The sequence below is a fragment of the Rhinopithecus bieti genome, unplaced genomic scaffold (assembly GCF_001698545.2).
Source record: "Rhinopithecus bieti isolate Rb0 unplaced genomic scaffold, ASM169854v2 scaffold_72501, whole genome shotgun sequence".
Classification (NCBI taxonomy): Eukaryota; Metazoa; Chordata; class Mammalia; order Primates; family Cercopithecidae; genus Rhinopithecus; species Rhinopithecus bieti.
In genome coordinates this window covers 695775-720219 of record NW_016827507.1, presented here as the reverse complement: position 1 = coordinate 720219, position 24445 = coordinate 695775, and the positions used below count along the sequence as shown (strand labels likewise).

Sequence of the window (24445 nt, the reverse complement as noted above, 5' to 3'; positions counted from 1 at the left end):
TTGATGGTAGTTGTGTAGTAATAGAGCCAGGAGTTGAAGTGGTCATGATAATTGCAGATGCCACCTCTGATAGAGGCTGTCAGTTGCTTCCTAAACATCAATTATCCTCTATTCCTTACTGAGGAACGCTGCTTTTGTTGGAAGATGTGATGTGCCCAGGGAAAACACGATGGTTACCAGTTCTGCCCCTTGCAAATAAGGGTGTTCATGTGTGATGCAGTTTGGTTACTTAAGCAAAAGCCATTTGGTGAGGCTTCCAACAAAGCGTCCTATCAGCTGCACAGACTCAACAGGTGCTGAGAATTTTCCCGTTAGCTCTCTCCCTTTTCCTTACTCCTGCCTGGAATCAGGTCATGATGCCCAGGGTGGAATGAACACAGCCCATTTTGGTCCCCTAAGGTTGATGAAGCAGAAAGATCGCAGGGGCGTGGCACACTTAGGACATCTTGTAGCTGCTGCCCCAGGCCTGGGCAGCCTACTCTGGGACTTCATGGGGAGGAGGGTAAGACAAGGGTGAGCCTACTTGGTTAAGTACTTACAGCTGGGGTTTCTAAGCCACATCCCAGAATATCTTCTTCTGACTCTGTACTGGCCAGTCCCACAGCCACCAGCCACATGTGGCTAACAAGCATTTGGATTGGGGCTGTCACTAGTGAATAACTGGTTTTCATGTTATTTTAATTAATTAAAGTTAAATTTTAAAATGGAAGCAGTGGAAGAATTTTTTTTTTTCATTAAACACAATTTTATAGTTTGGATAGAACCTTAGGTGTTGAAAATTTTACATTGGATTGACATGTACTGTAGGTGCAAACTACACATCAGATTTCAAAGACTTAGTCAAAATAAGAATGTAAAACATCATTAATATTTTAAAATTATTGATCACATATTGAAACAGCATTCTGGATATATTGGATTAGATAACTTTATTGAAACTAACTTCATCTGTTTTTCACATTGCCAACTGGCTTCTAGAAAATTTAACTTTACATGTGTGGCTCACATTATTTTTGGACAGTGCTGCTCTACTGATATTGTACCCATTCTGTGCCCCTGGAGTGTCAGGCTCTGTGATGAACATGTTAAACACATTCAGCTCATGGAGGTCCTAAAGTAACTGTTTGCACGGGAGGGGGTAATACTGCCTTCATTTCCCAAGTGCAGAAAGAGAGGCCCAAAGAGGCTGCCTTGCCTCAAAGCTCCCAGATCATTAAGGGCAGGCCCACAGCGGTGTCAGACTCCTTAACTTGTGGGCTCAACCACCATACGCTCAAGGGTAACTTACTCTTGAACTGTGCCCAGATCATGATAATTTCTACATCTAAGTTGCTGCTGCTTGCAGACCAACAAGTATGGCTACAAAGACTGAGAGAGAATTTGCTCTCAGGATAAGATTTGCCAGAGGAAGCTGGAGCGTTCCACATGCCAGCTGTCATCAGAGGCATGATAAAGTCGATCGAGGTTGCCCAGGTATAACCAGTAGCCCCCATCTCTCCAACAAGCAATAGATTTTGAGGCATTCTGTGTCACCTTGGTATAAATCCAGACATGGTGGTGATGAGGGCTGATATTAGTGGGAAGGCTAGTGCTACGCTAGAGAGATGCCAAAGAATGAAACTCACAGACCTGTTCAGCAAGTCTGCAGTTGAGTCACCAACAAAAGTCAACTTTCATTTTGAGAAAAAATGTTTCTCTTGTAATTCAATCATCTAACTTAAGTCCACAATCTCAGCTTTATGTCCATTCTTCTTCCACAGCCCATTTGTAAGTTTGTTTCTTCCTTTCTTAAGAAAAACACAAGCCCAAGCTGGCATTTTTATGAGACCTGGATGTCTTCACATTTGCAGTGGACACTAAACACTTTATCACCCCCTCGGTAGCTGTTCAGACACTAAGGCTAACTTGCCACTGACGGAAATATTTTGTTTCTGATTATTTTGCCAAACTGAGGTATGTGCGGTTTTGCTGTAAAACATTCTACTAATGTGGACAGAATTGTTTTGTGTGTATCTCTATGCATCCTGACAAGAAATAGTGGGCTAGGAGATGGACACAGATATTTTTACTACTGTGGCAATAATGTTTTACATTTCGACAGTGCTTTCCAAATCACAGCATCTTCCAAAGCACTAGAAGTGGTGATAACTTGATGCATTGTTGAAATACAGCAAGTACTTTGGCACTCCAGCATCACTCATAACCTTTTAGACCAGGAAGCAAAGGATGGAGGGTTTCTGCTGCATTGAGAAAAATAATAAAACACATTTCTGTGATGGTTATGTCCAAGAGCTTAGAGCACTTTTCAAGGTTTTCTCTGCAAATCTTTATTGTTCTCATCAGACCTCAATAAAATAGGAAAGAACAACTTCTATTAGCTACCCTTTACAAGCTCAGAAATAGCGACAGAGAAAGCTTTGGATTCTGAAAAGATTACCCAGTCAGGCAGTGATGGGGTCAGATATGGACCCTGTCACCACCTGCCTGTGTACAGGATGGCCAGCTGACCCTGAACACACCAATTCGTGTTATTTTCCATTATTACTTTCTGTAGTTATATTTGAAACAGAGAAAGACTTCACATTGAGAAACATCCCTCCTTTAAGCTTGTCTTACTGTTTTCTCTCTGTCCTCCTATACATCTTTCTTTAATCTTCCTTTTGTTCTCCTGCCTTCTTTTTCTCCATCACACTTTTCTTTCTCCCCCACCTTTTCTTTGTCTTTTCCTTTTCACTGTCTTCCACATAAGATCATCTTTCACCATCCTCCTTCCTATCTGGGGTTTCCTTCTCAAACCCAAGTGGCTATCAACCCCAACGCAAACTTTGTAGGGCATGTGTTTCCACATGTGGCCACTAGGGGGTGTGTGCACAATATCTGTGTGTGTGGTTTATTTTCATATTTTAAAAAATTGTTTTAAGCTGCAGAAAGACAGCCAGGATGGCTCGATTCTCTTGGCAAAGAAGAGAGCTGGCGAGAGAAACTGAAGTTTCCATCCACCAAATACTGAGAGGAGGGTATAGATTTGCAGGGCAGATGGATATAGACAGAAAAACAGGTGTCTTCAGGTATGTGAGTGACTGGGATTGAAGGTCTGATTCTACCCATCCTCACATTGGGTGGAGTGTGTGTGTGTGTGTGTGTGTGTGTGTGTGTGTGTGTGTACCCATGCAAGCATGTGTCCAGTTCTCCACTTACTACCTCTGGGTCACTTAAACCTTCTGAGTAACAGTTTCCTCATCTCTAAAAAGTGGTGGCTTGTGACTATCTGAATGCAGGAGGATTTTGGAGCTTGTTTGAGTAAAATACAAGAGAGCCACTCACAGACCAACTAGTCCTTGGTGAAGGCACTCCAGATCCACACTGGGCTTTGAACTGTGTGAAGCCTCCAAACTTTGAAGAGTTGCTTTGTGTCCTCCCCAACTTGTGTCAAGGCTTTTCAGCCACAGCTACAAAGTTTGAAAAAGTATTTCCTGCTGTAACTGACTGGAGTCAGGGTTCAGAGTGAACACTTTTGGTGTCTTTCTCCCTGATACATAAATGACTGATTTCTAGGTAAGGATGTGCCATCTTTTGGTGCCTGTCTTACATGACAAATGCATTGGCCTCAGATGGCTGGGTAGCAGTGCTGTTCCGGGACGGCATTTTAGGAGACACGGATCCAGAATGAGTGCTGAGTGCTTGCTGTGAACTGGCCTCTGGACCAGGCACTGGGGCTGGGCAGCTGAGCAGGCTCTGAGGACAGTGTGAAGGCAAAGGGGTCCACAGATGACCAGGACCAGATGTGTCAAGTGTGAACAGGAGCACAAACAATGCTACTGGGGCGGAGAGGATGGAGAGTGGAAAAGCTTTAAAATGCATGTGGTGCCTATGTGAGCTTAATCCTTCAGTTTCAAGCTCAAAATGATCTTGTGAGGAGGACAGTAAGCAGGGCAGCTGGGGCCAAGCTGAGGTCTCTCTGGCCTTTGGTGCAGTTGGATTAGGACTTCACAGTGTGGCATTGCAGAGGTTTGGAGTAACTAGGATAGGATTCACCTTTCTTAAACAAAAGGAAGAGGAAGCTTGTAGTGTGAGCAGCTGTCCTGTGCAAATATGAAAACTTCCTCATGGACACACTCCCTACATTTTGTGTCTCCTCTAACGACACTGAGTTGCTGCAGCTGTCTGACTTACTGCAGTTAGTGTCATAAAGGCCAGGGACTTGTCTGTCTCTCCCCAGGAGTCAGTAAGTGGGGGAAGAGGAGGCAGGTGTGGATTCTGGCAGACAGTGCCATGGTGGTGGGCTGGGGCCACGGGGACTTGCTGTGTTTTCTGAGATGGCCCAGTGTCACTGGGTGGGGTGGGTTTGGGAAGTACCCTTTTGTCTCTGGGGCTGAGAGGCTAGTCCCAGACCTGGACGTGAGAAGAAAGAGCAGCCACAGTTCCTCACTGCAGTGCGGGGCTTCCAGTCCAGACCTGAGCGTCTGGTCAGTCTAATCACAGACTCTGCAGATGGAGTACGCAGCCCCAGTGCCCTGGCCTTAAGGGCCTTTGGAGAAGTCTGTTCTGTCCATAGCTATGTCCCCGGTACCCAGAGCAGTCTCTGCCCATAGTATGTGTTCAGTGAGTACTGGTGTATTCTAGAGAGACCTGAGTGTGAGTACCACCTGCAGCTGCTTGTGGGAAAATCACCACCTTTCCCAAGACCTGATTTCTCCTTTTCAAAAGGGTCAGAGGGTTAGTGCCTGCAGGGCGGTGATCTCATGAAGATCAGTAGAGTGTGCAGCACGGCATGGAGGTGTCCCACAGCCAACAGCTCAGCCAGGTTGGTGGGTGGGGACAATTTCCTGAGCATCTCACAGAGACATTCATCTCCCTCCTCCCTGGAGGACCCCGCATGGGCACTCACAGCGTTTGGCACCTGCCCTCTTGGAAGCTTCTCGGAGAAGGAGGGTCTGGAGCAGAAGATTCAGTGTCCTTGCTGTCAGTTTCCCAGGGCATAGCCCTCCTCCACAGCTGCTGGCAGACTGACTCTGCCAGCTCAGATCAGGGAGGGATGAAGAGCCAGTCGGGAGTGTCCCAGATTGCTACCTGGGAAGGCAGAACCAGGGAGAGAAAGAAGGGTCAGAGAGTCAGGTGGGCCTGGGATCCCCGCTGACAGCTGTGGAGCCTTAAGCAAGGTGGTATTAAACTGCCCCAGGCCTCAGTTTCCTTCTTTGTAAGTGGTGATAAATAGAATTTTCCTTACAGGGGGTTGAGAGAACCATAGTGAATCCGAAGTCGTAAACACAGGGCTGGCACTTAATAAAAACAGTGACTCCTTAAGGTCTGGACTGTCACCGGGGCAGATGGTCTGAATGGAAGACGCAGAGGGAGAAGAGATGTTGAGAAGAGAGAGTCTAAGTGTTCCGATGAAGCCACTGGACATCCAGGCCCCATTCTCCTCTTCTAGCCTCATCCCAGACATTCTCTGTCCCCTTTTGCCCATTTACAAGCAGCTGTCAGGGAACCCCACCATAGAATGTAAGTCCTGTGACACAGGAATATAAGCCAGAGGTGTATGATTCCCTTCAGTTGTAAAAGCAAAAGACATTGTCCTATGAGTCCCTCCTGTTGTCCCGCAGGACTGCTGGCATAACCCTGGTTTTGGGGGTGTGGACTGGGAAGCTCAGGTTTAAAGTTAATTAACCAAGCGGCATAGTGAGGCAGGTAGCAGCCAGGATGCAGCCATCCACACTCCTGCCCTTCTGGGTGAGGGTGGTTTGGGAAGTGCCCATTTTGTCTCTGGGGCTGAGAGGCCAGTCACAGATCTGGAATTGAGAAGAGCAGCCACAAGCAGCCTACAAGTCTGACGCTGGGACCAGGTCAGAAACAGAGGTGCGATGGTCACAGGTCCTTCACTCAGTTGGCCAGGCTGGGGCGAAGCACCATGTCCAGCAGCGAGGAGTCCACAGATGGCTGTTCGCCCAGCGTCCCTGGAGTTACAGTTGAAGCGAAGGCAAGGGAGGCTCAGAAGGCCCAGAGGATAGCCCTGCAGCAGGGAAAAACCCAAAGCAAAGATCAGCTCAGCATTTCCGATATGCGGGATGCTGTTTTGGGGATTTCATTATGAGTTAACATATTTATTCTCATGAACTTCTTATGAAATAGGTTCTGTTGTCATCTCCACTTGATGGATGAGGACCCTGAGGTGAAGAAACTTGCCCAAGGTCACAGCTAGTGAGCAGCACAGCCATGATTCCAAATCCAGGCTGTTGAACCCCAGAGGCCTTGCTTCTGACTGTGTCATTTTTCTGCTTCTTGCAAGTTGAGACTAAAGAGAGACATGAGGAAGACTCTTACTGGGGACTCTGAAAAGGCACCTTACCCGGGGAGGGGAGGAGTGGGGCCTTGAGAGTGAGGGCAATTGAGTACTGGGGGCTGGGACTTAGAGCTTCCAAGATTTCTACCACCTCCCACTCCCTTAGAGGTTTGTAAAGCTGCCTCCATTTGCATTGGGAGGGCGGGGGCTGCCTGGGGGACTGTGGGAATTGTCCTCAGGCCATTGGCTGAGAGTGGCATGCCACTGACTTACTCCTCCAAGAGACATTCCAGTACCCTCCATCCCTGCCCCCTGTATGACACGCTGGGGACGTTCCCCCTCAAAAACAAAACTCAAGCTCTGTCCCTGATGTTCATGGTCTACTGAAAACAGAATTACAGCTGACTGTGAATGACCTCTGACCGAACTGGGGGGACACAGAGAAGTGACTTGCTTTGCCAGGGAGGTCCTGATAGGCTGTCCGGGGAAGGTGACATTGAGGCCAGGACTTGAGCTGGGTGCTTGAAAGCAGGAAAAACGTCAGGGCAAGGACTGAAGCCCTTGGCCTCCCTGGGGGACGGTTATTCCACGTGCCTCGGGAAATATGAAATGGCCCTGGGAGCGCATTTGCTGGGGGTTGGGGGTGGGCGGAAGGCGACAGAGGGCATTGCCACCGACAGGCGGGGCGTCCCAGGGCCTCTCCCCGGGAGCGGATGAGCTCAGACGCGGCTCACTCAGCTGTGTCCAGGCACAGCCGGTTTATGACCTAAGAGAATGACAACCCAGGAGCAAGTCCGGATGACAAAGACGCCCAGAAGGACACGCGCTTTTATGTAACAGACCTCTGAGCTAGAGGATCGCAGGAGGTTGGCGCTCTGAGCCCAGGCGAGGAGAAAGTACGGCGCCCCTGCCTTACTCTCTTGTAAATACGAGGGGACAGCAACGTGACATAACTTAAAGAAGTCCACGGAGCTTTAGAGAGCAGGACGGTACCCCTGTTTTTCCCCAGAGCGCGGCTGGGGCGAACTGGGGCGCCCTTCCCAGCTCCAGCTCGACCCTTGTCCCCTCTTCCCAGGATCACTCGCTGGGTGACCTTGGGCGAGCCACTTGACCTCTCTGAGCCCCAGTTTCCCAGTCCGTGCATCTGGAAGGCTGTAAGAGGGTCGTGGGGCTCCCCACTCGACCCTCAGGGCCAAAGGTGGGCGCCAGGCATGCGGGAGGGGACCTTGGACGCACCCCTTCTCGCAAACTCCCGGTTAGTCCCGACGGGCGCGCAGCCGAGAGCGGCCCCAGGAGGCGGTGCGCGGCGGTGGGGCCAAGTGCGCAGGCGCGGGCGGCGGCGGCGGGTGGCGTGGCGGTCCGGGCGGGGCGGGGCGGCGGGGGATCCGGCGGCAGGCGCTGGGCGCTGGCCGGCGCGCGCCTCATGAGCTGCCGGGGAGGCGCGCGGCGTGCGAGTCGCAGCGGTGTGGGGCTCGGGACGCGCCGGGCGGCGGTGCTGGCGGGGACTGGCGGGGCATCGCCGTGACTGCGCCTCAGGGGCCGCGAGGCGGCGCGCGCGGGCGCCGCCGACGCTAGTGTCCGCCGTAACCGCGCAGCCTGCGTCCGCCTGCCCTCTGCGCCCCGCGCCCGCAGCGCGGGGGCCGCCGGCGCTGGCCACTCGCGCGGCCACCGAGGATCGCGGCTCAGCAGCCAGTTCCCGCCCCCGTGCCGCCGCCGCCGCGCCGCCTCCTCCCAGCCGACTGCCCGGGCTTGGCCGCCAGCCCGCCGCGTCTGGGCCCGGCGCCGGCCGCTGGGGCGGGCGCAGGCGGAGTCGGGGTTGCCTGGCGCCGCCGCCCGTGCGCCTGGAGTCCACGTCCCGGGCCCGGCGGCCGGCGAGCATGGAGGAGAAGTACCTACCCGAGCTGATGGCGGAGAAGGACTCCCTGGACCCCTCCTTCACGCACGCCCTGCGCCTGGTGAACCAAGGTGAGGCGCCGGCCGTTAACTGCCCGCAGGCGGCGGTTGGGGGCCGGGTGGAAACGCGGGGGCCCGGGGGGCGCCTCCGTGCGCTCTGTTGTCAGCGGACGCGGCGGAGACGGAGGCCCGGCCTTTGCATGGGGACCTGGGAGGCTGTGGGAAACCTAGGGGAAGACCCCGATGTGAATTTTGGGGACTTGGAAAGGAAGGAGAAGGCTGGGGCGCATGGGTGAGACTTGAAGGAAATCTTTGAGGACTCGGAGACACCCAGGGGAAACTTCTGGGTGGGGGACAGCGACCATCTCGGGGCTTTGTTGGGGACGAGGTTGAATTATCTCATAGGAGGGGAGCGTGTTAAACTCGGGGAAGTAGGGTGTTTGGATTGTCTAAGGTACTGGAGAAAAAGCCGGAGGAAAACGGAAGGACTTGAGGGACTCAAATGCAGAAGAGGCGAAGAGAACAGGTGCTTGGATTGTTAGCGAAGTTTGGGGACCTTGGAAGAGGGCTGGGGTCAGACCCCAGCACCTGAGAGGAGAGGAGCTCCGTGGTCCCAGGGGAGGAGTCCAGTTCACCCTTCCAGCCCTTTGTCTCTCCTGTGTCCAGGCTCCAGCAGCCCAGGCGGGGCAGTCAGCCCTCCCCGGGGGTGGGCAGCCCATGCCAAGCCTTGCAGGCTGGCCCTTGGAAAAGTCAGTAGGAGAGAGGAGGCCGGCAAAAGAGCACCCTTCTGGGGGACGTTGGGTTGGGTGGCCCTCATTGGTGGCTGTCTTGAGGTTTGGAACAGTGGTGAAGGGAGTCCTTGCCGTTTTCACACCACTCCAGCCAGCTCAGGGTGTGAAAGGTCCTGGGAAGTACTGCTGGACAGGGATACAGGGGTATCTGGAGGCACGCCTACCTGGGACCTTGTTTCCCTGGCTTTCTCCTCCTGTGGCTTCCTGAATCATCTGCTGGGATGCACGGTAAATTAAGCCTTCCTTCCCGGGAGCAGTCTCCTGCTTTTCCTGGAATATGTGTTTCAGATGAAGATGGGTGTGGGGGCCATTGGTCTGTCTTTTCTCTGGGAAATGGCAGCAACATGATCTGGTCAGATCTGTTACCTTTTGCAGGAATTACTGTGCACTGACAGTCGGTGGTTCCCTAGATGAATCGGATCTGCTGCTCTCAGTGCTCGCCCTGGCTCTTTTATTGTTGGAAGTGAAAGATGAGGCAGACATATTCTATTTGTATATAGATACCTAAGATACCTATATTTTAAAACAGTGGCCTCCACTATTTGCCTGTTTCAGCCAGTTCTTCAGAGTAGGGTGTGTGTGTGGTCGACGGATGGTGGTGGAGAGACTCTTACTGTCTCCAAGAATTTAAGAATATTTGAATTGTTGAACAGAAATAGGCTTATGGAGCTCCCCCATTTTATTTTAATTGCAGGCTTATTTTTATTTCTTTAATAAAATGGGCTTGTGAGAAAGTAATGGGCATGCATTACTAAATAAAAGAAAAGAATTTCCTAAGTTTGATTTCTGTGCCCTCTGAACAGTTCTGCAGTTGAGTTTGTACTCCTTGCGCCTGATGATTTACATGTATCTTTTATTGCCTGCGGGGCTGTCGTCTCTGTGAAAGAAATTTCTTTGTACATTGCATGAGATCCGTGGAATTGGAAATATTCTGGACTGTGGACTCAAGTGCATTTTTCCTAATAGAGAGACCGAATCAAAGTTAGGTTGTACTTAATTAAGGAACAGTTAAACTAAAAGTATAGTGTGTTATCTTATTTTTAAAAGTCAGAATGATTTTCTCTGCCATGTTACCATAGTATTGTGTTGCTAAAACGTCCAAAATTCTTTTGAATTCTGTGTTTTTACTAGTGTTAATGGCTTCCAGTTACTTGGAGCAGATATTTACTGGGGAAATGTTGCCATTTAGTGTTTTTTAGATGTTAAACTTGATAAACTTACTTTTCATAAAAGTAATTCTTGTAAGAAGTATATTTCTCACATGTGAAGGAAGGAGGAGGTGCTGCTCAGAAGCTTGTCTTACTGTTAGATTACTTCAGATTGAAACATTTTTCTCTTAAATCACAGGCTGATACTCAGAATGCAAAGCTTTATCACTTAAAACATTAATTACACTCTTACGTAGCTCCAAAATTACAAGTGTTTTAAATCTGAAGCTACATGATTGTGAGGAAGCTTTGATTTTAAATCCAACCATCTTGCTATGGGCTATATGAAAGGGTTTTTTCTTAATTTCGTTGTATTTGTGTTTGCCTCTAATGCAACTGTGTTTTCAGCGGTTATTCACATTGAAGTTGGTATTTCGGCACTAAATTGTGGAGTGGGCCAGCATAGCGAACCTTAGCGTGCCATGTAATAGATATATTTTATGGTATCTCTAAACTCTAACAAGGCCTTATGTTTGCATAGTATTTTAAAGTTTCCAAGGCGCTAGTTTCATCCTCACACTCGCATTCCGGTTAGGCAGATGTTCATGTTTTCTCTTTTCGGAGAGGGAACTGAGGGTCCCAGCCATCTAAGCTTGTGGGCAACTGAGGTTTAATTTGAACTCTCAGGTCTTCTGTCTCTGACGACATTGTTCTCTCTTATTTTGCCTTCCTAAAATGTTGGAATGAAATACTTCTCACTTGCTAACTTCAAACCCTGCAGAAATCAATATAATTAGTATGATTGTTTCCGACTGACTTAAATGTATAGGAAATAATATATATCCTTTAGGAAGTTTATCCTGATTTTACAAAAGTTTCTGTCTGCACTTGCCTTCTTTGCAGAAGCAAACATTTATGGTAGATTTATCTTTCAGGATTTTGATGCTGAGGCCGAGAGGCACTTTTGAATTAAATCCCTCCTGTGACCAGTATATTAGTTTAATAATCAATCCATTATGATAATGAAACAGTTTATAGATGAGGTGTAGTCATTCTTTAAAAATTCAATATTCGTGAAGATTGATCGATTTCCTAACTGAATTACCCTTTTTCTTTCCTGAGCTAGGATGACAATAAGAGATATACTCCTGTCTGGTATACATTGGCTTTTATATTTTTTCCAGACTTGTGTTTCATGGTGGGCATTGATTGCTGATTTTATTTTCATTTTACAAGGATAACTGGTTCTCCTCCTCCACCTCCTAAATGAATTAGTTTCCCGAATATTTATTTATTTATTTTTTTGAGACGAAGTCTCACTCTGTTACCCAGACTGGAGTGCAGTGATGCGATCTAGGCTCACCGCAACCTCTGCCTCCTGGGTTCAAGTGATTCTCCTGCCTCAGCCTCCCGAGCAGCTGAGACTACAGGTGCTTGCCACCTTGCCTGGTTAATTTTTGTATTTTTAGTAGAGACAGGGTTTCACTGTGTTGGCCAGGCTGGTCTCGACCTCCTGACCTCATGATCTGCCTGCCTCAGCCTCCCAAAGTGCTGGGATTACAGGTGTGAGCCACCGCTCCTGGCCTCTGAATTTGTTTCTCTAGCAAAATTAGTGGTTAATGTTTATTTGATGTTAAAACTCAGTCAAAGAAAAGGCTTTGGGATCCCACTCCGGACCCCCACTTAGTGCCTGTAGGGTGAGTTGACATTGCGGTTCTTGCCAAGGAGAGGTTAACTGGAGATGAGAGTAGTGTTGCATGTTTTATATTTGCTAGTAGGGGATGTGCTGACTCTTACTAAAGAAACATCTTTAGAAATGTCTTATGCATTATAATTTAGTCCAAGTCTCTGATATTGGTTTGGATGGTTTTCAATACAAGCCAAGTAACCATTAAATAAGATTACATAATGCTGTATTTTTAATTATCTGATACAATGTATGGATTGGTGGCTGGCTCACTGCCAAGTTACATTTAGTTGTCGTTGATTACAAGAGAAAGTGGAGCAGAGGATTCAAGATTAAGGTGGTCCAGATTTGTGTCTAGGTTGATAAAAGTTTTTTGTTGGTATGTCAAAATGTTTTTTATATCAATTTCTCAAATATTACAACTCTTAGCATTACTTAGAATAAATGTGGGGGATAAAAATACATGAAGGAAGGATTATTGCTTTACTTTATATACACCTCTTTGTAATCCACAAAACCCAGTGGCTTAAAACTTGATTTTTGGGGACCCCTTTTGGAAAACATTTCGGAATTGCTTGAATGTCACAGACTTGTAAAGTGAGAGAGTAAGAATGAGAATTGCAGAATTGTATTTAGGTGTGGTGCCTTCGTGCTGTAGTTTGTGATTTTCTGTTTCATCCAAAGGAGGATGTGATTATTTAGTTTTTAGTTTTGTATTGTTTTTCTTTGTGTTACCAGGTTTTGTTTTGTTTTGTAAGAAAATGCAATCCCTCAGTATTAGATATGCCATGTCTTGAGTTTTACACAGTGTATTATGATTAAAAGTGACCCAGTGATTGGGAGGTACAGGGTTTTGGTACTGGACATTTGTAACAGGCTTATAGAGAACCTGCCATGCCGGTTTTCTGTGTTGGGTCCTAGGGGTAGCGAGGAAAAACAGTCTGCACTGGTGAGAAGCTCCTGCTCTCTCTGTGCGCGTTTGAGAATGAGTTTTCGGTTTGTAGATGCCCTCTTTGCTGAGGAACACCCTAGTCCTTCAACCATGCTGAACTATTTAGTGATTGGATGGCTTAGATTTACTATTAATAAATCAGCCTGTGGATATTTTCGAGGCACTCGTTGGTACTGGGTCATGTTTGTAATCTCGATACTAGGAACAGCTCAGAGATGGAGAGGTTATTAGCCCAGGTTTTCAGTTGTAGAAACCGAGATTCTGACAACTAAAGTGACTTGCCCATGGTGACATGCTTCCAGTAATAAAATGTCAGAGTGAAGGATCAAGCTTTGTTCTTTTACAAGTTCGTTGTTCTTTTTACCATGTCCTTCTGACTCTCAGAGGTCTAAAGGGCTAAGTTACTGGTCAACCTGTGATGGTATAATTAGTGAATGACAGAAGGAGAATGAAAACCCTAGCTTTTTTATGTGCAGTTTGTTTTTTCTCCAGCCTGTGCTGAATTGAAAGATAAATTAAATAGCATCCATTTTCATACTTTGTTCTTCACATTCCTGCCCTAAGGTAAATCCTCTGACCTTTTTCAAAATGGGTTGGATTGCTTATTTTCTGGTGTCACTTAACACCTGGTGCTCTTAGGGTGTGATCCTCCTCACACTGCTTTGTTTGGATCTTTGTCTTTCCTGGTAAAGAGTGAGTTCCTCGGAAGGCAGGGCCTGGTCTTTCCTCTGTATCTTCAGCACCTAGCATAAGTCTCAGCACAGGGCCCCTGGGAACTCCTGTCTTAATTTCAGTGTCATGTGTTAATTATCATTAAGGGTAGCAGAATCAGAAAGTGTATTTGGAATTTAGCAGTCAGTAAAGAGCTTTGCTGCTATGGCTTTAGAGGGCCTGAATTGGAGGTGGGGATGAAGTCATCAGTTCTGCCCGTATCAATGAAAGAAGGTTCTAAGTGAAATGCAGGGTTGAACAAGCAGAAAAACATCCCAGTGCTCTTTAAATGTGGTTGCACAGTAGGGATCCTTCTCTAGGAGATAATGAAAAGATGTTGTCAGATCTGCTTTGAATCAGATGTTTATTTACTTTTATTCTTCAGGAAGTTATGAAATCACTGCACTCTCATCAATTTGCTCTCCTTCTCTAAACTCCTAATGATATTTCTGATGACAGATTAAAAACAGAATTTTGGACGCCCTAGTCACATGCCAAATAAGGTTTCTTACCTGAGAGAGTCATTCTGCAGTTTCAGATGCCGAAGGGAAACTCAGAAAGCCAGAGGAGCAATTGAAATCGCAAATTGAACGCCAACAGCAACTTTGATATCAAAAGCCCCATTTGCCTGTTGTCACCAGTCCCACTAAGACAGAATGACTCGTATCTTCTACCAAAACAATAGAAGCAGAGTGTTCCTTGGCATTGGGGATGATGATGATTATAAAAGCCACCAAATTGAGAGCTCTCCTGTGCCAGCTGCTTTCTGTGCATTCTCTCTCATCCCCACAAGATCTTGCAAGGTAGGAGGTTTTATTCCCTGCAGGCCTCCTTTATTTTTTTTCAAACGAGGCCTCTAAGGCTCAAAAACACTAAGTAACTTGCCCAGTGAAGGTGCACAGCTTGTAAGTAGTCAGGCTGAAATTTTAAATCAAGTCTGCAGTGTTTTGGTAAGATACTTTAAGAAAAGAGATAAAAGGACAGAATTCAACATTGTTGTTTTAAATAAAAGTTTCATTATAGCAGAAGCCTCTTAGGAATTTCCATTGGTGATGAATTTTAAAAGAGGTTACTGAAAATGTGTTTTACCAAAAGGCGAGCTCACTTTTTTTCTCCTATGCTCTCCGGCAGTGTTTTCAGTCTTCAGTAGGCATTCAAAGTAAGGATTTTAAATATGTATATATTTCAGTGACCAAAAAGAAAATAGAAAAGCATTCCGTATGGAAAGCAAGTGAAATTCTTGCTAAAGTTCTGTCTCTTGAAGGCGCCTCCTAGAGGTGCAGTGCTCTTTGTATTTTAATACTTTGTTTATCACAAAAACAGTTGAGAGTATGATATCAGGGATTTATAGTCAGTTTATGGTATATTTGTGAATTCTTCATTCTCTAAAAATAGGTTCATAAAAGAAAAAAAGGTATTCCCACAGATAATGCTTTATGACTTTCTGGAAAGTGGGCATATGTTTAAATATACTTGCCCTGCAATTGCTAATAATAATAGCTACCGTTTATCAAGAGCCTTTTCTGGTTTACATGCTTTATGTATGTTATTGCATTGAATTAGTTTAACAGTCTTAAACGAGTAAGTCATTTTACCTCATTTTATAGATGAGAAAACTGAGATCAGGAAGGTCACTTAATTTGCCTAAATAGCTAGTAACTGGTGAATCAGGAGTCAGATCCTTGTCTGCCCAACACTATGACACTATGTAGGGCACCTGTTAGCACCAGATAGAGGTGGAAGCTTTGAGTATGTCTTGTTTTTCATGTTTTACTTTTGTGGGGAATTTGGATTATGCAGCTCTTCAAATTAAATGCCTAGTATTGGACCTGGGTGAGCAGGGCAGGTTGCGTACCGCACAGAGGGCACACAGGGGCATGGAAAAATGGCATAGAAACTTTCTGACCAGTGGTAACATCTGGTGGGTGGCGTTTACTTGGGAAACAGTGTTACTCAACAAGGAATGAGCTGGTGCGGAAAGAGCCATGTGATTAGGAGAGGTGACAGCTTTCTAGTCTATAACCCCCTGCAAGTTACTTTGTTTCTCAGAGCCTCAGTTTCCCCATCTGTGACATTGGGGACCTTATGCCTTCTTTGTAGGGTTGCTATTTTAGACATGAGGACAGTGTCTAACACACAGTAGGTGCTTAATAAACGTTACTTGCTATTTTTATAAAATGTTCTGAGACAGATGTGTGAGTATTGGCGTCACTTTTCAGATATATTGTATATAATAAAAATTCAATACATAAATCATCTACTTTCATTTCTTAGGGTAGTTTTATGTTGTTAGAATTATTTTAGTTTTCCAATCCAGGAAATATTGAAGGAGAAATTCAGTCTTTAGGAAGCTTCTTTCATTAATATCATGCACAAAATTAGCAGCAGCTCTGATTGATTTTTATTATGCTATTCAAGACACAGCACCTGAAGCTTAAATTAACAAATGAAGCTTCCATAAACAGTTTTATGACTGCATATTTTAAAACATGTCTGGACACCCAGCAGCCTCTCTCCACGAGCACAAGATACCTTACTCTGAATTGGTAAGCTGTAAATTTCCATAATTTTTCACCAATCAGCCCCTGCTGCTATTTTAAGGATTTTAAAAGGTGTTCCTAGCATATTATTGATGTTCTTCTTTGGTATGATAAAGGGCAAGAGTATGTGAGGGCACACTTTTAAATGTCTCTTTTCGATCTATATCTTACGCTTGGGGTCACTGTTGATTTGAGCTCCCATGGGAGAAATATAGAAATTATGATGAAGATAAGGGGCAGTTTTCATTTTCATCCTTTTTCCTTGTTCTTTCTCTACTTCGTTTGCGCGGTTTGTGCTCTGCTTTTCTTCCACTAGATGGCGCTCCACACAGCTAGGTTACCCACTTTCTTTCACACTGGTAGCTATTTCTGAACTGAAATGAGTGTTGATCGATAAACGTGCATTGCTTTTGATTTTCATGCATTGGCATTTTTCATATTCCTAACATCTTAAGAGGCATACTTGCTAATCAATATTTGCAGAAAGCCATGCCTTTTTTTGTAGCCACCGTTGCTCAAATGCGTAAAGGTATGTATGCCAGGCACTGTAGCTAGGTTCTTCACACATTTCTTCATTTAATCTGTGATTACCACATGAATATAGTTTTGTTGTTCTCATTTTACAGGTAAGAAATGGAGGTTAGAGGGATTTATAACTTGTTCAAGGTCATAAAGCTAACATATTATAGGGATCAGTGGGCCCTGAAGAAAAATATACTCCAAAAGCATGAAATGGAAAGCTTTTGTCAAATAACTTGTTAGGGTAGTCTGACTTATGGTTACTGGCCATTGTAAGATGTTTATTTTGGGGAAAAATTAGACTCACGGTTAATTCGCTTTGGAGTATATAAATCAAATTACCAAATCTGATTTGTATAAGAAAGCACACAACAGTAACAAGAGATTTGTCAGTCGGTGTGGAAATGTCTGCTTCCTCTTGCCTTCTGTTTACTGACTTGAGTGGGTTGAGACTTGATGAGTACTAGGTATAAAATGTGGGAAGAAGTTTGGACAAAGCCAGGCTTCCTGTTTTAGTAACTTTTAGGAGGGCTGAATACTGTTAACGAGTCCCCAGGACTTAAAAAATTTATACTTTCATTTTATGCATTTATTCAACACATATTTGTTGAATTGCTAAGTTGACCTGTGTGTTCTGGACCATGACTGTACCTCACTGAGCCTCTATTCCCTCATCTGCACATGGCAGGCAGGATGCCACCTCAGTGGTTGTCATACATTTTAAAATAACTAAAAGAGTATACTTAGATTGTTTGTAACAGAAAGGATAAATGCTTGAGGTGAGGGATAGTCCATTTCCCTGATGTGATTATTATGCATTGCATGCCTGTATCAGACTGTCTCATGTACCCCATAAATATGTACACCTACTGTGTGCCCCCGCAATTAAAAATAAAAATTAAAAAAGATGGAATGACAATGGTTTCGTATTTGTTTAATTTCACTATAATTTTTTAACATAAAATATATTTGTTGTATCTAAGATGAGATTATTACACATATATTTCTGTTACTCATGTGTCGTCTTTTACAAATGAATACTTAAATACCTTGGCATGTATTTACTAAAAATAAGGGTTTTCCCTTTCATAACTGTCGTACAATGATCCAAATTAGGAAGTTCAACAACCACACGGTGCTGTTACCTCTTCTACAGTTCACATGCTGATGGCACCAGTTGTTCTGGTTTTGTCTTTTACAGGACCCAAGTCAAGACACACATTTTGTGTAGTGTCAGGCCTCTTTAGTGTTCCAGTTAGCAGTAGCTGCTTTGTCTGTCTTTGCCTTTCGTGATATGCATTTTGGAAAACTATACAAGAAACTCTGCAAGGCCAGTTTTTTGTAGAATGCCTCTCCATTTAGGTTGTCTGATGTTTCCTTAAAATTAGATTTGTGTCACACACTGTCTTGGCAGGAATGCCACCGAGGGGATGGTAGGTCTTCGCAGTCCCTCGTACCTGGGCACACAATGTCTGTGTCATTATTGGTAAAAAGTTCGATCACTTGGTTAAGGTGGTGCCAGTTTTCTCCTCTGTAAAGTTACTACTTTCCTTTGGTAATTAATTAATACTTCTGTGCGGAGATACTTTGAGACTATGTAAATAAATATCCTGCTCCTCATTAAACTCTCCCTCGCAAATTTTAGATCCATTAACATTTTTTACCTGAATTATTATTATGATGGTTGTAAAATGGTAATTTTCTCACAGTCATTCCATCTACATTTTTTGGTTGATATTCTACTGAAAAGGAATCTTTTCTGCTCCTTCTTTCTCCCTCTTTCTCTTTTTCAGTTGCTCTCTTCCTCTTATTCAGTCGTATCTGTCTTCTAAATTCATGCATTTTTCTTTAATTGGGTGGGTTGTAATCCTTTACTATCACTGTGTAAATTGAAGCTCAAATTGTTTAAGATTTGGCCTTTGGGAGCCTTTGCTCTGGCTCCTGGGTCCATTTGAGAGGATCATCCCCTAGGTTGGCTTAGTATTTTTTTAATCTCTGTAACAGCAACTTGTTCCATGCTCATCTGGTTCTTGCTCTGCCCTAGCCCTCAAATGAGCCATTTTCCCCAAAGGTGCCCTGGTTTCTTGTAGTGTGGAATGTTATTTAGAAGCCAAGATCTGGAGTGCTGGTGGTCATTGCTTTCAGGCCATTTCACCGGACAGCTGGAAAGTAGATACCTAGCTGTGGCTGCACCTTCATTGTCTTTATGCTAAACTCTACGCCTAGGGCCAGCAAACTTTTTCTGTAAAGGCTAAAGAGTCAATAGTTGGTGGGCTGTGCATTCTGCTCAGCCTCTGCTGTTGTAGCAGAAAAGCAGCCATAGACAGTATGTACGTGAGTGAGAATAGTTGTGTTCTGATAAAACTTTATTTATAAAAACAGGCAGTGTGCTGGATTTGGCCATGGGCTGTGGTCTGCTTACCCTTTCCTGCTCTCAGCAGAGAAACTAGGGGACCAGGCTTTATTACCAAATTTGGTAAAATTCATTTGTACCCATGCTTTCCAAAATAGGGGCACAATGAAAGTTATTTGCATGAATTAATGACAATTGTGGACTCTTTCTATTGCAGACCTCTCATGGCTCTTTTGGACATCAGTGTCTTATGACTTGTCAATTTGTTCAGGTCCTTATTTAAAGATGAGAGGCTTTTAAAAACATAATGTGCACAGTATGCAAAGTAATACTGAGAAAAATGAAATCATAAACTAGTGAGGGTATTTTTCTTGTCATGATGAAATAGTTACCTTTCCTTAATGAAAGCATATCTCAAGGCATAGCCATACTGCACACAGAGCACATGGCCCCTGCTTTGGTCTGTCATCGCTGCATTCTGCGTAGGCTAAGCTGAGAGGCAAGACTCCAGCACCAATCAAGTGGGTGAAAAATTTCAAAATTATACCCCTTTTATTGTCTCAGAATAGATTTGGTTCTTCACAGTTTTCTTTATGTAATTTATTGCTCTAATTCATTCAGAAAAGGATTTTATTACAGCAGTGACAAATCAGGGAGTGATCTCTGATCATTCTCAAGAGAAGAGTATGCCATTAGGAAGGACCACCTATTGTTTTTTGTTATTTTTTGAAGTGAGTCTCGCTTCTTCGCCCAGGCTGGAATGCAATGGTGCGATCTTGGCTCACTGCAACGTCTGTCTCCCGGGTTCAAGCAGTTCTCCTTCCTCAGCCTCCCCAGTAGCTGGGATTACAGGCATGTGCCACCATTCCCAGCTAATTTTTGTATTTTTAGTAGAGACAGGGTTTCACCCTGTTGGCCAGGCTGGTCTCAAACTCCTGACCTCAAGTCATCCACCCGCCTTTGGCTTCCCAAAATACTGGGATTACAGGCGTGAGCCCCCACGCCCAGCCAGGACCACCTATTGTTAATGCACAGAGACTGCCATCAAGGTGACGTTTGACACTGGAAAGAAACCAAGCACTAGAGTACATCACAGCCGATACCAGCAGCTTGAGCGTAAAGATGGAGGTTCATTCAATTTAAAGTGTCTCTGATGACTCTAAAATAAATTAAGCTTTAATTACTGCTTAAATTTTTGTTTAATTTCAAAAATTCAAAAGTCGATTTTAAACCTGTCGGTGCGTGGCTTCTTTGGTGTTCAGCAGGCAATTCGTCTTACTCTCTGTGAGAAGCAGCATGAGGTTCTGCTCGCTCCTTTCTCTGCAATCCAAAGGAGTGGTTTAACGTTCTGGGTCACAAAATAATCCTTGGATCTGTGGAGTGTCCTAGTGTGCTGATAAAGGAAACCGAGCAGGCTTCTTTCCTCCCATGGCTTTTATCTTCTGCGTCTTGAAGTGCATTATAAGGTTTTGATTTAACAAGTTTTACTGTTTTTTTGTTTTGTTGCTTCAACGTGAAAAGTGCTAAAGTGTCTCTTTCTCTCTTAGACTCATGAGGCGTGTCTCCTTTTTGACATGCTGCCCATCGTTTGGTGTATCACCAATTCAGAACCAACAGCGAGAATCCCCTGCCCTGTGTTATATGGTTTCTAATAGCTTCAGAGAATAAGGAGACAAAAAAAGAAAGTCATGCCATTAACAGTTGATTGATTGTATTCTGGACTGTATTTTTCTCATCCCTTTTTCCGCCTCGGTCAGGGTTTTGCTTCTTGTTTTGCTTCTTCTTGTTTTTCTTTTTTCCCCCCGAGACAGATTCTTGCTCTGTCACCCAGGCTGGAGTGCAGTGGCGTGATCTCGGCTCATTGCAACCTCCACCTTCCAAGTTCAAGCGATTCTCCTGCCTCAGCCTCCCAAGTAGCTGGGATTACAGGTGCCCGCCAGCACGCCCGGCTAATTTTTGTAGTTTTAGTAGAGACGAAGTTTCACCATGTTGGCCAGACTGGTCTTGAACTCCTGAGCTCAAGTGATCTGCTTGCCTCGGCCTCTGAAAGTGCTGGGATTACAGGCATGAGCCACCCCGCCCAACTGGATTTTGCTTCTTAAATGGGTAAAGGATATGTTGCTACCCGTGGAAATAGTTGACTTGAATAGCTTCAGTTTCTTCATCTGTAAAATGGTCGTGAGAGAATCTGTGTAACATGTGTGGTGTATCTGTAGGTACTCAAAACTTAATTAGGCGAGCAGGACAAGTTTCTTGTTTTCTTCCTTCATGGAGCCCAGCATGGAATACTAGGCGCAGAGTTGACATTCATTGTGTACTCCTTGAAATGTTAACTGAGAAGATGCGTGTGAATTCTTGGCTCACCTGTCTTAGGTCGGCACCATGTTACTTCTAATAAAAGGTCCATGGCAGAAAGTAGTCTTTTTGGTTTGGAGAGTGAACATTAAGGCAAAAGAGTAGCATGATCTATTCAGGCTTCAGACTTTTAGACCCTTTCAGGAAATCACTATTTAGACTTTTGGGGGAAACACCCCTAAGGGAAGACTAGTTGGGTGTCTGTTTCTCCACAGTGTTTCCCACTGGATTGGAGGAGTTGCTGTTATTTCTCCCCTTATTCAGTAAGGATCACATACTTAGACTGGGCTAAGTGCTGGGATACAGAGCAAGGTAATACTTTATTCCTGCTTAAAGAGTGTTCAGCTCAGTGGCGAAGTGGCCAAATAAAAAGACATTTATATTGTGGGGTGGAAGGGCTGGAATAAAGACAAGTGGACACGCACTATGGTGCTGCATAGCAGCTGTTATTCCAATTTAGTGAAGGAGTGGGGACTTGTGTGTGACTCCTTACGTAGTGGTAGGAACATCCTGGGCTCCAGACTGTGATGGAACTGATGCAAGTTTGCTTCTCAGGAGTCTCTCAGTTTAATGTTAAACCATGGCATCTCTGAGCTCTCAGGGCTCCCTGTCTGGCTTACAGTGTACAGTGAATGCGTTCCTGTTCTCTTCACTCGCTCTCTGTATGCCAGCTCCTAGTGTAGTACCGTCCTCTGTGCATGCAACATTGCATTTATCACACTGCGATCGTGATGATTGGGTGGGAGTTCTTTCTCCCATGAGAATCCAACTGCCTTACAAGCAGGGAATCTGACTCATTACCTTTGATTCCTTCTCCAGTGCTCACTGTGCGGTGCCTGGGAGATAGTGGGCACTCAGTAAGTGTGTGTAGAATGAATAGCCAGTTGGTCTCAGCTTCCTCATTATGGATGACAGCAATGAATTCATTCTTTCAGAATGCAAGTGAAAGAAGATTGAAAAAGTGTTTTCTCTTTATTAGAGCTTCTGGATACTGATTTTGAGAAGAGATCTGCCATTTTTCAGATAGGTGTACCAGGAGTGTTCACTCTGTGGCAGTGTAGGCACTAGGCTTGACTCTGGGACTCAGAGTTAATTGGAGGTACCCCTCTGTCACAGGAGTTACTAGGCCCAGGTACATACCTTCACTGCTGTAAACTCCAGGTGTTTGCTTTGTAAAACAGGCACGATTCTACCTCCCAGACACATGGCGATGATTAGTGACCTGTGTCAAGATGATGCCTCCTAGACTCCAGACTCTAGAGAGCTGGGGCATTTATCCTTGCTGGGCCTCCAGTGCCCAGAGCTGTGCCTGAAATGCAATAGACACACTGTGTTTGTTGAATGGATGAGGTAAGTGAAAACTCTTCCTAGCAGTCTTATTTGGAGAATAAGGCAAGTGCAGGAATTTGTGGAGAAATGGGACTAGAGAATTAGACAGGGACTAGAATGAAGGGCCTCACACATAGCTAAGGAGTATGGATGTTTAAGGTTCTGGATCACAGTTGAAGAATGTCATGCAGGAGAATGACGTGCTTAACTCTGTTTTAGACGGATCGTTTGTGGGTACTGAACAGAGAGGTTGAAACGTTTTGTATTATGTGAGTTCAGAATTGCATGTGGTCTTTCTGGACACCAGCCTTACTAAAATGCATTGCCCTGTATTTGAAGTTGTGGCTGAGAATGAGATCACTCAGGGAGTGTGTGTAATCAAAAGGGAAAGGACAGGGGAGGGATCCTTGTGGCTCTATCACTATTGAAAGGTTGGGCAAAGGAAAAGAATCCCTCAGTTCTTCCTTTCCTTGCTTAGGGTGACTAACTTAATAAAAAGTTTACTGAATTGTGTAAATTACACTTAAAGCTGTTTATTTGAAAAGCTTTTTTTTTTTTTTTGTGATGCATTTTTTAAGTCGGAATCTTAAAACTCATTACTGTCAGTGATGCTTACCTATATGCTTCCTGAGCCCTAAGCTGATGACAATTTGGAGGAGAGACCTTTGGTACAGAGAGCTCAGCAAGTATGGTGGAGTAGCTGGTGTGCCACAGGCTCCTCCATCCGGAAAGCTTCCTGGCTCCTCAAAGCTTCTCTTCATTGGTGGCCATGTGGCTTCCAAATTGGCTTCCACTTGGTTTACACTTTCCCAGCACACTTTCCATTTAGATGATGTGCTTTGTGTCTTCCCATCCGTACCAGCATATGCATGCTGAAATTGCTGCTTTTGTTCTGAATGTTTTTGGTTAGTCTTACTACTTCTTCTCGTAGTGGTTAGACTTAGATCTTCATGTTCTGAATATGAGTCCTGTCACTTGTTAGGGTCTAGGTCATGCCTCGGGGATACTCTGAGGATATATGTGGAGTGCAGAGACAATATTCTAGACAGGTACACACTTTTTATTATTAATGAACTTTGGCCACAACCTTTGATGTATAAATTGCCAGATTTCCCTAGCTCCTTTCATTACGGCTTTGGACAGGAGCAGGCTCACTTCTCTGCTTCAGGCTGCCTTTCTCTTGGGTTGCACTTCAGTTCTTATTTATTTATTTTTTTTGAGTGGAGCATAGGGGCCTCTTCCAAAATGGGTAGGGCTCAGGGACTTTCTTATTGCAATGGCCACATGGTAAAATGGGCTGAAAAGGAGAGTTCCAGAAGAAAAGCCCAGAAAAGGTCCCCTCCTCAGAAGACAGCCTTTAAGCCTCTTGCTTACTGCATGGAAGCTCCACCTTTTTTTTTTTCATTTGTTTGTTTTTCTTTTTTTTTTTTTATCATTATACTTTAAGTTCTAGGGTACGTGTGCATAATGTGCAGGTTTGTTACATATGTATACTTGTGCCATGTTGGTGTGCTGCACCCATCAACTCGTCAGCACCCATCAACTCATCATTTACATCAGGTATAACTCCCAATGCAATCCCTCCCCCCTCTCCCCTCCCCATAATAGGCCCTGGTGTGTGATGTTCCCCTTCCTGAGTCCAAGTGATCTCATTGTTCAGTTCCCACCTATGAGTGAGAACATGCGGTGTTTGGTTTTCTGCTCTTGCGATAGTTTGCTGGGAATGATGGTTTCCAGCTGCATCCATGTCCCTACAAAGGACACAAACTCATCCTTTTTTATGGCTGCATAGTATTCCATGGTGTATATGTGCCACATTTTCTTAATCCAGTCTGTCACAGATGGACATTTGGGTTGATTCCAAGTCTTTGCTATTGTGAATAGTGC

General features: G+C 44.9%; 1 protein-coding gene and 1 long non-coding RNA gene across 8 annotated transcripts in view; one reads left to right on the top strand and one right to left on the bottom strand.

Moving 5' to 3' along the window:
• Window positions 1–916: 916 nt before the first annotated feature.
• LOC108523293 (uncharacterized) lies at window positions 917–8256 on the bottom strand. Of its 2 annotated transcripts, none has more exons than XR_001883782.1 (4): window positions 8177–8256; window positions 5824–6010; window positions 4889–5070; window positions 917–2237 (listed from the first exon to the last, which is right to left on the bottom strand). It is a non-coding gene; the product is annotated as an uncharacterized LOC108523293 (long non-coding RNA). The 2 variants fall into 2 exon arrangements; XR_001883781.1 differs by having other exon boundaries at window positions 918–2240.
• The window catches only part of KHDRBS3 (KH RNA binding domain containing, signal transduction associated 3), a 200792-nt gene continuing 184066 nt past the window's right edge, over window positions 7720–24445 (top strand). For 4 of the 6 annotated variants that reach the window (XR_001883777.1, XR_001883778.1, XR_001883779.1 and 1 more), the window contains exon 1: window positions 7725–8245. Coding sequence is in view for 2 of the 6 variants with exons in the window: in XM_017863819.1 (XP_017719308.1) it covers window positions 8158–8245 (88 nt within the window). In the remaining 4 variants the exon portion in view is untranslated. Of the gene's footprint in view, window positions 8246–8287; window positions 8466–24445 lie in introns of those variants that run through there. The other 2 variants (XM_017863819.1, XM_017863820.1) reach the window with 2 other exon arrangements.